This window comes from Mus pahari, chromosome 2 (genome assembly GCF_900095145.1).
Source record: "Mus pahari chromosome 2, PAHARI_EIJ_v1.1, whole genome shotgun sequence".
Lineage (NCBI taxonomy): Eukaryota > Metazoa > Chordata > Mammalia > Rodentia > Muridae > Mus > Mus pahari.
In genome coordinates, this window is record NC_034591.1 from 54,223,169 (window position 1) to 54,236,816 (window position 13,648).

General features: G+C 35.7%; 1 protein-coding gene across 1 annotated transcript in view; it reads left to right on the forward strand.

Moving 5' to 3' along the window:
• The window catches only part of LOC110316594 (cytosolic carboxypeptidase 3), a 55,476-nt gene that overhangs the window by 4,391 nt on the left and 37,437 nt on the right, over nt 1–13,648 (forward strand). The window contains exons 3-6 of the mRNA XM_021190998.2: nt 1,896–2,064; nt 9,767–9,893; nt 11,128–11,228; nt 11,456–11,568. Coding sequence (XP_021046657.1) covers nt 1,896–2,064; nt 9,767–9,893; nt 11,128–11,228; nt 11,456–11,568 — 510 coding nt within the window. The remainder of the gene's footprint in view (nt 1–1,895; nt 2,065–9,766; nt 9,894–11,127; nt 11,229–11,455; nt 11,569–13,648) is intronic.

Genomic DNA, 13,648 nt, shown 5'->3' on the forward strand with positions numbered 1-13,648 from the left:
TCAACGGGTAAGAGCACTGACTGCTCTTCCAAAGGTGCAGAGTTCAAATCCCAGCAACCACATGGTGGCTCAAACCATCCTTAATGAGATCTGACTCCCTCTTCTGGGGCATTTGAGGACAGCTACAGTGTACTTACATATAATAAATAAATAAAATCTTTAAAAAAAAAAAAAAAAAACATTTGCGTGGAGAAAAAAAAAAAAAAGACATAATGATTAATACATTATCTATGAAGTCCGATTAATGATTTTTAACATTAAGAGTTCCTGGTCTGACACATGATGGATTACAAGCCAATATAATTTGGCTTGTCTGTATGGAAGCTAATTTAAATGTCTCAGTTCTCAGATTGCCCTGTAGAAAGGTTAAAGGAGGAGCCAATTCAATAATTTCTGAAAGAATTCTAAGAAATAAAAACACCTTTAATAAAACTAATGAAAAGCAGGCAAGAAAAACAAGAAGACAGACACATATGTGTAGGAAGGTGACCAGATGTAAGTATACACAATATTAAGTATACTTAAAGCATGTTCAATAAGAGCAAACACTTAGGATGATGCTTAATACAAAATATTTATAATACTTAGCTACCTTTGGACAAAAAAGAAAATCCAAACTGTTATTTTAATTAATGTAAGGGAAGAAATATTAATATTCTTCTTTACTTCACAGGTAACATTTCTTTTGGAATTAACTATATAGATGTATAAGTCTCTAATGATGCACTTATAGAAAACTGGAATATCACCAAACTTATGAATATTGTACTTAAAAATACATGGCATGCTTCATATTTAGGGATTAAACTTGATAGCAATGCTTTATAAGCTGATATTCTAATAACTTGTAATGATGTATTGATTCCTTTATGTTAAATGGATTTTATCAAATAATATCAGTAAGTGAATGCACATCAAATTTCATTTTTAAATTTCATAACCATTGCTTTTAATAAAAGTGATTTTTGATTCATTATAAATATCTATTTGTAATACCATTGTTAACTTTTTAATAGTTAACATTCTAGATATAACAGGTAACATATGCAATTTTGATTGTGATATAGAAATGCCATACAAAGCCAAAAATAGGACAAAAACGACAGATGCTCACAACACTACTGCCATGCACCGCTGTTAGTCTCTCCTCACAGTCCTCTTCATCAGTTTGAAAGGTTTGATTTTTACTTTAAAATAAGTGAGTGCTAAGTCATACAGATAAATCATGTCCTCTTAAGGAAAACACGATAATTTCTTTTCAATATTTATTAGAATTTTATTATAAAAATTCAGTTTAAATTTTAGTACCATTTTTCTCAGAATGCTATCTCAGAGCTTAACAATAGTTTCCAGTAACAAGTTCTGAGACACTCAATTTTCATCAAATACTTAGGTGCTTGTGTGCACAGCACTGTAGTAGATGATTTCTAAACATTTCCCTTCTTTAACAAGCTTAAAAATCAAACTTAACAGAACTTCCCAGACAAGTGACATGGAAATGGTACAGCTAAGGGATTGCTGAGTTCCAGAACCATCTCAGTTCTGCACCGAGCTGCTGGGTGGGCAGGAGTGAGACACAAAGCTTGTTCTGGATGCTGAGAACACTAAACAATGAGGGAGGAAGACTCTAGTAAAAAAGAATGTATGCTAAGGTAATGGTCAAAAGAAGGGCAATCTGTGTTCTGAGTACAACAGAAACCAGAGTACAAAGCAGAGAGGTCTGCTAGGAATCTTGGGATGGGGAGAAATGTGTCCTTATGAAAAACTAGAACATAAATAGTAAAAGCTAAGGTCTATTTATTTATTTGGATATTATATTTGTATATCTATATTTGTATCAATAGAAGAAAATTCAGGGGTAAAATTTAGTGATTTATTCCTTTTCTTCTTCATAGGTTAATGGAGAAACGAGAGGTTATTTTATATTGTGATCTTCATGGCCATAGTAGGAAACAGAACATTTTCATGTATGGTTGTGATGGTAGCAGCAGATCTAAAACAAAAGGATTATACTTACAGCAACGGATCTTTCCACTCATGCTGAGCAAAAATTGCCCAAATATAGTACGTACCTTTAAGAGTTTAACTTCCCTTTAGTAAATGTTTGTTGCTCACATACAAAAGTCAAGTAGGCCATTTTAGTTGCTAATATGCTTTTTATTTAGTTCTTTGGACTCATTTTTACAATTGACCATGAAAAAAAACTACTATTGGGAACTGTTAAATGGCAAAATAATATGAAAATATTAAACAAAACAAAACAAAACAAAGATTCCTTATTCTAAGACCAGCACTATTTTACCTTAAGTTTCCTCTGTTTGTCATTTGTATTATCACTTTCAAGAACTTTTTAAAATATCTTTTTAATATGTAAGTTTAAAAGACTTAAGTTCATGATCTTACAAAATTTACAATAATTTATCAAAACTTTTCAAAGAAAATTTAATGACAAATATTCAAAACTATATAGAATTAGAAGGGAATACAGTATATTTATTTTTTGCAAACACTGAAAATGTTGGAGCTGCTCAGTTACCAAAGTATTAAAAATAATTTTACTTTTTTAGAGAAATGAGTTAATGTAGCAAACAAAAACCCTGTAGACTTCAAGTTCTTAACCAAGCATTTTAATTATAAGGACTTATTGGGAAATACTTAAAGGCTTTCTTAGGATAATTGGAGCCAAAACACACCAAAAAAAAAAAAAAAAAAAAAAAAAAAAAAAAAAAAAAAAAAAAAAAAAAGAAGGTCTAATAGGAATAGCTCATAATAGAAGAAATAGGTTTGATGCTCCAAGAATATTTATCCCTTAAGGAAGATCAGAGAAAGTAAGCCCATAGGTATAATTCATTACTCCTATAAAATGATCCCATTTCATTAAGATATTGTAGTGTATACTTAGTGACAAGTTACTTAAAGTTTTCAATCTCTAACTAGTTGTGCCTTACATGAAATGAACCAGTTTCTTGAACACCATAATCAACTACTCTACATTTAACCATATGTTCCATCTAATACAGTGATTGCTTAAAATATAGACACTTCCAATTCTGTATTCTATCTGAAACATCTCTCGTTACAACATTTGTGCAAATCTGCAGGCAAAGTTAGAGATTTGAAATGCTTTTCTCAGGAAACAAACACAGGTAGGTAGAAAGCAGGTGAGCTATGTAAGAACTGACCAACACCAACTGAATCTGATTGACAGTTACAGAACAACTCTGCTGAAGAGCAGGATATGTGATATATGATGCAGTAAATATTTAAAGGGTCACTCTATGCCCCCAGTGGGTGCGCATGTGGCTCTACACCCACCCAAGAGCTCTGGATTCACAAATGAAAGACTCGCAATGCAACCTTTATATTTAATCTGGCCTAACTAGCTCAAGGGCTGGGCACTTCCAAACCTCCCTACAGCTAGCACACCCTCCTCTCCAGTATTCCAGAGTTAACATTTTGTAAATCTCTATTTTATCTTTGCTGTCTTATTTCCTTCTGGGCAGTCCTCCCATGGGGCCGCTTTCCCTTTGCACCTACATTTCGGTTGTCTCACCCTCCTGCTCCTTCCCAGCATGGTCCATCCTACTCTCCTCTCATAGTGGATTCCCTTTTTCCCTCTGTGTGTTTCTTGCTGGGGAATCCTAAAAGTCCCGCCTCTGTCCTCCTGCCCAGTCATTGGCTGCTGGCTCTTTACTGACCAGTCAAAACACCAACTGCTGGCCCGGCTCTGCAGTGGACATATGGATTACCATAGAATGGTCATCAGTACAGACCATATTCTGCCTTAAAATAAATCTTAACAAATTAGAAAGAATTCAAATCATAAAGTATGGAAAATAGACTAGAAATCAATGAAAGAAGAAAAATTTGTCCAAACTCTTGGAAATTAAACTACATTCTAAAGAGGCCAAAGAGAAAATTTCAAGGAAGATTAGAAATATGTTACCTATAAAGTATTCTGAAATTAAGCTAATGTAGTAGTGCTTAGAATAAAATTTGTAGTAATAAAGACTTAGAATAAAACATTTCAAGTCTGGGTTTCTATGTAAGAAACTGGAACACAAACTAAACTGAAAACAAGCAGAATGAAACAGACAAAAAAAAAAAAAATAGCCACCAAGCAGGCAGCATACACCTGCTGATATGAGGGCCCCAACACACATACAGTAGAGGACTGCTGGGTCTGTGTTCATTCAGAGATGATGCACCTAACCCTCAAGAGACTGGAGGCCCCAGGGAGTTTAGAGATGGGGTGGGGAGTGGAGATATCCACGAGGAGACAGGGGTGGGGAGGAGGTGTGGGATGTGGAACAGTTGGAGGGTGGATGGGAGATTGGGAGGGAAATAAAATATGGAGTGTAAAAAAAAATAATAGCAGAATAATAAGTTTCCTCCTGAGGCCCATGTCCTTTTAAGCACTAGATCCTCTTTGGCACATGTTAGCTACCATGGTGATGTTGGGAACAGAAATGATGAATAAATCAATAAAACAGAGCTTATACTGGAAAACTCAATTAAGACTGATAAAACTTTCCCAAAAACTGACCAGAAAGAGAAAGATTACAAAAACTACTAATTCAAGATTAATTCCTCAGATTAAGCAAACAAGCACAATGAAAGAGATATCCTAGTGGATCTACTCAAGAACCTTGGGATTTTTATGATTTGATGAAGCTTTTTCATGGGTTGTTATAAAACATTAAATGGTTGGTACATATATTTTAAGTAATACATTTAAGAGACTTATACCATATTCTCAGAAATTACATTGATTTACTAAAAAGAGACACAGAATGCCATTCCATATTTAAAATTACTACACTAACTAGAAGGACGCCTCAGCAGGAAAAGGCACCTGTTGCCAAGCTTAATGATCTTAGTTTGACACCTGGGACCCACATAGTGATAGAGAGAATGAACTCCCACAAATTTTTTTCTTGCCTCCATAATCATGTGGTAACATGTGCCAAAGAGGACCTGGTACTAACAAGGACATGGGCCCTAGGAGGAAACTTACCATTATTCTGCTAAGTGGGCATAGCAATACAACTATCCCTGATAACATATTGCTATACTCATAGATCCTTATATTGTTCAACCCTTTTCAGAGAAGCTTCTTCTCCCATTAGATGCTAAATAGCACAGAAACCCACTACTGATCAATAGGCAGAGAGTAAGAGACTTGGTGATGCTCGTCCTTTAAGGACTTGTCTGTATCACACTCTCAGTGCTCAAGAATCTATGTAGAAGAGGGCTGGAGACATGGCTCAGTGGGTAAGAGCACTGACTGCTCTTCCAAAGGTCCTGAGTTCAAATCCCAGCAACCACATGGTGGCTCACAACCATCCATAATGAGATCTTACACCCTCTTCTGGAGTGTCTGAAGACAGCTACAGTGTACTTACATATAACAACAAATAAATCTTTCAAAAGTAAAAAAGAATCTATGTAGAAGAAGAACAGAGTGTAAAAGCCAGAGGTAGTAGACGACTTCCAGGAACCAGAATTGTTCAGATACAACAGGGAAGATGCACATACTAACTCACAGAGAGTGTGACAACACATATAAGACCTGCTCAAGTTCAAACAAGACAAAATCCCAACATGAAGCAGGGGCGTAGGCATGAAGTATCACCCTAACTAAGGAGCTATTGGTAATCAACAGCTGCTGAGTGACGTTGGTTTTCTTCAATAGATTGATGCCTAGTGTATTGACCACATTCCAGGGCAGACCCCACACCCAGGAATAGTAGACCATAACAAGCTGAACTCCATGTGTTGTGTTGTGCTGTGTTGTGTTGTGGTTATTGTCATTGTGCTTTTGTTGTTGATGATAATGATGATGATGATGTTAGGAAGAGAGAGGAAGAGAATATGAACTTGGGTGGGTAGAGAAGAGAGGAAGGATCTAGGAGGAATTTGTGGAGGGAAATAAATATTATCAAAATATATTTATGAAATTATCAAAGAATGAACAAAATGTTATTTGAAATACATAAAAATATATAAGAAGAGGAGATGAGGTTGAGAGGGAGAAGAGGAATTGCAGGAATTAGAAGGGAGGGGTAAAGAATAGCTATGATCAAGATGCATTGTATACACGTATGAAAAATCCAAAGGATTAAAATGAAAAATAACTTATCAAATAAACATTAGATATTTTCTGGTATAATAAAAAAATATATACAATAATGCTATTCATACTGAACTTTTTAAAAGACTTTTTAAAAGATTTTTCTTCATAAGATCAAACAAGGATACCTCTTGTTGCTCCTTCCTTTGTTAAGGCAGGACTAGGAACTGAATTCAGGGGCTCATACATGTATGGCGAGTGCTCTTCCCCTGGGCTCCAGTCTCAGCCCTACACTTACTCTTTCCATACATCCTTCTGTAAGTTGTAAAGGTAAGAAGGCAGGCTCACTACAAAGAAGTTATAAAGGCATGTCTGCCCACAGAGGAAATTCAATCAACATAAACTTTTAGAATAAGTAAGTGATTTTAGAATGTGTTATAGGGTAAAAGTTCAGTACAGATTTTTAAATAGTCAAAATAAATAGCTGTAAGCTAAAATTTAAAACAATACTATTTTGTCATAATTCAAAATGAGTAACTGTAAGTCTAACAAAATGTGTAAATCTTTATGCTAAAACCTTAAGAATGCGGACAAAGATCCATATTAACAGAGAGATGTACTATTTTTATGGATTGAGACAATAAACAGTATTCATTCTCCTAAATGATATGTAGAAATAACACAATTTCAAAAACATCAAACCATAATTGTTTACAAATATAAATAAATTTATGTTGTTCTAAGTAATGCAAAGAAATTGGGCCTAGCAAATCAATTTTGGAAAAAAGTTAAAGAAATCTCACTATCAGATTTTCAGATACCATAATACAACTGTGATTTAGACAATGAGCATAGGGAAGTGCATGAACACTGAGAGCAAGTCCAGTCGTAGAGCCACATACATATGGCTTCTTGTGAAGGCTGAGGGGGACCTGTCGCAAAGAATATTGGAACAATCGGACTTCACATAGAGCATACTCCACCTAAACCTCACATCTTAAATGTTAGATATAAAGCTTTCATCACATGAAGATGGCCAAAAAGTTCCTGAACATTATGATAGTTTCTATTAATTGCCAACTTGACAGGATCTAAAATCACTAAAGAGAGAAACCTCTGGTTATGTCTTTGAAAGCTTAACTAGATTAATTTAATTGGAGTAAGAGGTCCCAAACAAAATATGGGCAGTACCTCATGGGCTGGGGACCTATACTGAATGAGAAGCAAGTGAGTTGAACACAGGCATTGGCTTCCTCTGCTGCCCAACTGTAGAGGCAATATGAACTGCCGCTCGAATTTCTGTCGCCATGCTTTTCCACCTTGGTGGACGTCACACTCCACTGTGAGCCAAAATAAACACTTGCTTTTAACATTGCCTCTGTCAGGTATTGCATTAAAGCAACTAGAAAAGAAGCTAATATACATGCCTACCAAGTGCATGAGCCATTGAGTCCTAATAAACTGATAAATTAGACTTCTTTAAATTAGTTTATTTTTGTCCTCTAAAAGGTCTTTGTAAGTGGATATAAAGTACTGTAGGTGGAAAATATCTACAATCTCATATCTTACATAGATCTCAGAGTTAGAATAACTTAGTAATAAAACAGCTTTACAATAAAATGGCAGTGATAGTAGATATATACTTGTCTAAGGGTTTCTATTGCTATGAAGCAACACCATAACCACAGCAACCCTTAGAATATTTAGTTGGGGCTGGCTTAAAGTTCAGACATTTAGTCGGTTATTGTCATGGGGGAAGCATGGCAATGTGCAAGAAGACATTCTGTTTGAGAAGGAGCTGAGAGTTCTCTATGAGCAGGAAGCAAAAAGAGAGTGATATTTGGTCTGGTGTGAGCTTCTGAAACCTCAAAGCCCACTGTGACACACTTCCTCTAACAAGGCCACACCTATACCAACAAGGCCACACCTCCAACAACACTACTCCCTAAGAGTTTATGGTGCCTCTTTTCATTCAAATCACCACAATACTTATTAAAAATCATATATAATGCTAAATAGGCATATGAAAAAGGTATTTAACTTCATTAGCCATCAGGTAACTATAAGTGAAAAAAAAAAAAAAAACATGACGAGGAGGTACAACTACTTTTAAAGAATTGTCACCTATACTCAGTGGTAAGACTTTGGAGCAGCAGGAACTCACATAGATTGTTCATAGGGACACTGAATGACACAGCATTTTAGAGAATAGTTTGCTTACAGAGTTAAATGTGCAGTTATAATGTGATCAAGCAGTCCCATGCCTAGGGAGGAACCATAGGGAAAAAAATTGAAAGCATATCCATATGTAAACATGTACATATAATTGTTTTTAGGAACTCCTTTAATTTCTAAAAGTGAAACAATCTAAACGTAGACTTTATGTAGTATAGGCACACAATGGAATTCCCTCAGTAATAAAAGAGAATGGATATTTCTACATGCAACAACTTGGATACATCTCAAAAGGTATTATACGAAAGTAAGGAAGCCAGTCTTAAAAGGTTGCCAACACAATTCCATTTAGAGGGTAGTCATGAAAACACAAAACATAGTGAGTGACAGAGAAGTGTGATGGCAGAAGAGTGTGGCAGCAAGGAATAGCATGAGGGGAGTTAAAGAGACCGGGCAGGGAGGGAGCAGGGAGAGAGCCGCTGTGTCCAGTTGTGGTGGTGGTGGTGGTGCTAATGACTAAGGGAAGCTCGATGCTCATTACAATTCACAGAATGGACACAAATAAACCTTGCGCTCAAAAGCGAATCCCTCAATCTCTTGGTAGACACTTGTCTTAGTAAAAGAAACCAAAGCAACAGTGATCTCTTTATAAACAGTATTTCAAGACATCTCCACAAGGTCTTTCATATGAAAGCAGACTCCTCATTCTATTTCTGGAAATCTACCGTATGAATCTTCATTCTGAAACATGCAGAATTTCTAGAACATACTAAAAATTCAAGATTCTGTGTGCAGTGGCACACATCTGTAATCTCACCAGGGATGATTGCCGTGAGTATGAGGCTAACCTGGGCTATACAACAAGACACTGTCTCAGAAAAGAAAAAAAACAAGCAAGCAACGAAACAAGAAGTGTTCCTAAAAGTATATCATCCTGAACTAATAGGAGCAAAGCTTAGTAAGCTTATTTGGGACATGTTCTATGATGATAAAAGTATATTTATTATTGGGGTTACAATTTCTATTTCTTGAAATATAAGTACATCATCCTTAAAATGAGTTATTTCCCAGCTTGGAAGTAGAGTCTGAACCACACAGGGAATTAGAGGTCAGCCTAGGCTACAGGAAATCCTGTCTCAAACAATAAAATAAAAATAGTTATTTTTAATTGATCAGGAAATAAAACATAGTACCTTCAGCTTTGAGAATTAAAATTTTTGCAGAGATTCCATTTAATTTTTGTTCTTTTTGTATCCACTTAAATTAATGGGAATATAATTATATCACTTTCTCCCCTCCTTTTCCCCTCCAGTCACTCCCAGCTACTCTCCCTTGAACCCCACCCATGTCCCCCCTATATTTGTTAATATGTATCTGTATGTAACAATAAAATCAAAGAAAAAGAAGCTGACCCTGGTATCTGCATGTAACGATAATGAAGAAAAGAGACTGCCTACTTGCTCCTTCTTACACTCTTCCCAAAAAGTACATGTGTCATTTTTAACCACTGCTTCTCAGTTTTCCTTCTCAGCTTGCAAGTTTAACGTTCAGAAAAGCAAAGAGGGGACAGGAAGGGTTGTAATGTGGAAGATGGGCATCAGGAACAGCTTCACCCTGGAGGCCACCTTCTGCGGATCTACTCTGGGTAAATGTCCTTGATGACCCCTTCTGGAACAGTGAATCAAAGCTAGGATTTGCTCTAAGATTAATGATATGGACAGTTGAGTGGTGAGCATGTTCTTGCATACTTACATTTGATCAGTTCTATAGGCAAAATGAATAAACTTCTCTTGTGGGGTATCTTACGTCATCATGTCCCTTTGTTTATAAAAGAATGTTCTGGGATGTACAACAAATAGTTGTTCTTTTTGTTCTTATGGGCTTTTAAAAACAGGAGTTCCAAATGATGTCAGGAAAAAGCAATATGCTTTAAATGTTTTTATTTGATTTGTTGATTGCAGAGCAAAAATAGACTGGATATTCTGCCTTGTCTATTTCTTGAGTTGGTTGCTTCATTCACTCATTGGTTATTGTCAATTTATATTTGAAAGGGAGCCTTTAGTTCCTCCAACTGGAAATGGAACCATGCTCTGTGTTCTCTCATAAGGAAGATCTTTATCATACTGAGCATGTACTAGTGAAGTCTTCTGTTTTATAATGTCTTTAGCACTCTTAGAAAAGGTTTCACATCTAGGTTGTATGATGGTACCTACCTATAATTTCAGCACTCAAGAGACAAAGACAGGCAGATCTTGAGTTCATGGTCAGCTTAGGCTACATAAAAGAACAGTTTCCATTTTGAAAAAGGAAAATGCTGGAATCTGACATATGTAATCTCTACCTAGGTTTTTCTTTGTTCTTTGTTTTTGTTTTGAGACATAGTCTCTTCATAGCCCTGGCTGTCCTGGAACTCACTAGGTAGACTAGATTTACCTCAAATTCAAAAATGTCTTCTGAGTCTCCCTTTGTCTTCTGAGTTGCTGGAACTAAAGGCATATGTCACCATGCCTAGTGATCCCCTAGCTTTTTGTGTGACCTTAAACTGAGGTAACATCATTCATAATAATGAAAAATATTCTCATGGAATTTTTCTCAGAGTAGATATCATCACTGTTAATAATTGATAACCATAACTAAAACTGTCTTACTGACTTTTCTTCTGCCTCACAACACATAAGCTTTGAATAAGCTTTGCCCCAAAAAGAAATGAGCAAAAGCATTAAGCTATTAACTGACCTACTCCAGAGTAGAAAATTGAAAGGATAGAAAGTGGAAATCATACCTATGTTTTATTTATAGTGTCTCACAATTTAGACTTATCATAACAAGAAAAATTAGTAACTCATTCTCCAAGGTGAATCGATTTTGTGATGTTTTAGGCAATAAACGAGGCACTCATTTCAGCACGAAAGACTTAGAGTCGATGGGATATCATTTTTGTGATTCTCTATTGGACTATTGTGATCCTGACCGGAGCAAAGTAAGTCAACTCAATTTGGATAAGTATCAGATTCAGGCTATCACATAAATGGTCTGTCTGCTGTCCTACAGCAGCTTTCCCTTTTTAATAGTCTAATGGTTTTCTGGGTTTGGGTGTGTGTGGTAATCACCCTGTGACTATTACTATTGATACATCTAAATAGTCAATTAGCTTAATTAGAAAGTAATGTTATTCTTATAATTAACTCATTTATAATTTTTTCTTAGTATTATCAGTGCTTGAAAGAATTGGAAGAAATGGAAAAACATATGAACTTCGAAAGAGTCTCTGACAATACAGATGCTTCTCTAGTAGAAATCTCTTTGGATGTAGAGTCTAGGTAAGTCAAGAACATTGACATAATTTGTTACACTATTTTACTAAGCTATTTTTATACTACTTGGATGTTACTGTCGGTTCTACACAGAAAATTCTGACTCATATTAGGGAAAGTTTTCACAAGTGTGTTATTTTGGTCAAATATATCAAGGCTTCATTTGATTTATTCAATAATAAGCACTGTCATGTGCCATGTGCTTACTATATGTGAAAGACACCCCAAATTGTCTTACATTGCCTCTATTTATCATTTAGGAAATGTTATATCTACAGCAAAACCAAGTAGACATTAGAGATGTGTTTAGCATATATCCCCTATTCCTATACATCCAGGACCTCTCCTCCTGTTATCAACATCCCAGAGTGATATATATTTCAGTGAATTTTATTAACACCCAGTTGTCACCCAGTGTCCACAGTCCACATTAGCAGATACTCCAGTCAGAAAGTAGTTTCACATGCTGTGGATTTGGACAAATTTATAATGACATGTATCCTACCATCATAGTATAAAGCAGGGTATCTTCACTGTGTGGCCTCATGCCTCCATTTATTCTTTCTCCCTTAACCACTGGCAACCACAGCTCTCTATCGTTGTCTATTTAGTTTTGCCTTTTCCGGAGTGTCATCTGGCATGAAGTGTATGTATAGCATATAAGCTTTTCAAACTGCCTTGTATCACCTACTTACATGCTTACAAAATTCCTTTGTTCTTTTCATGGTATAATGGCACATTTATTTTTTTTTAGCTGTAAATAGTAAGCATTGTCTGAATATACCAGAATTATCCACTCACCTGAAGAATACTTATTTGCTGCCAAGTGTCAGCATCATAAATAAAACCTCTGTAAGCATCCTTCTGCAAGTTGTTCTGTGATACATTCTCATCTCCTCTGAGTAAGAATCAAGCATTTGATTGCCAATGTAAAAGTACAGTTTGTTGTATTGTTTTACTATGTGTGCCCTTTCTAGCAAGCCCAGTATAGTGTTGTAGGTCTCACATATAAAATTCCAAGAGTCGTATTGCCCAGGAACATATGGTGAAGCACTCACGTCATGCAGAAGGGGCTTCTTCTCTCAGAGCTGTTTAGGGATTGTTTTGATTTGGGTTTATTTGTTCCCTTAAACAGCGGAGTAGTACACTTGTTCTTTACAATTAAATTTCAGATGTTAAGAACTCTTAAAAGAGCACTACCTTCAATGAAATTTTAAGTTGACAATGTATTGCTGATGATTTTTCTACAGTACAATATTGTATATGGAATACTAGAACTTACTCCTTAACTGACCTTCATGTCTATTAATTAGTAACTTGCATTTCTTTTGCTTCTGTTCTTAATAACCACCATCCTCTGATGCTATGAATTAGATTATTTTAGCTACCTAAATAGATAGATTGGGTACTATTTTGGAGAATGTTGCATTAAACATGTTAGTACTAGCTCTAGATTTAGATTTTTGGATTGATGTCCAGTAATGGTATATCATTTGTATTAGTCGGATTTATTAGCAGATCACCTACTAGTACTATATTTTAGTTTCTAAAGAACCTCGATACTATTTTTAATGGCAGCTGCTACATCAGTTTGAGTTTGTATTTGCATTATAAGTGTATTTGCGATTTCATTCTTGTGAATGTAAATCCACAGTTTCTTAGAACCAGCTGCTGAGAAGGTTATCTTTTTCCTGGTATGTACCCTTGATGCCTTGGTTGGATATCAGTTGACTATTGTGAGATTAATTCTGATTGTTAAATTGATTTTCTTGAGAGACATCTTTAAGATTAGTAAAGCATACCTGTGAGTATAACTTATGGGACATTTGAAGAGAGGATTAGATCAAAAGGCCTGTAACAGTTCATTCTATTGATGGATTCAAAACGTGAGGCAGTCGGAAGATGAGAGAACTACAACAGATAAGGTCCAATTAAGTTGCTGGGACTGGGACTCTGCAGAGTTTGTCTTTGTCTTTGCCCTGGCCCTTGCTCATTCTTCTTCTTCCAGAGAGAGGAGGACGGGAGACTGTTAGGGCAGAGATACTGAAACATAATATAATTAGGTAGGCTGAGGGTGACTTAAGGT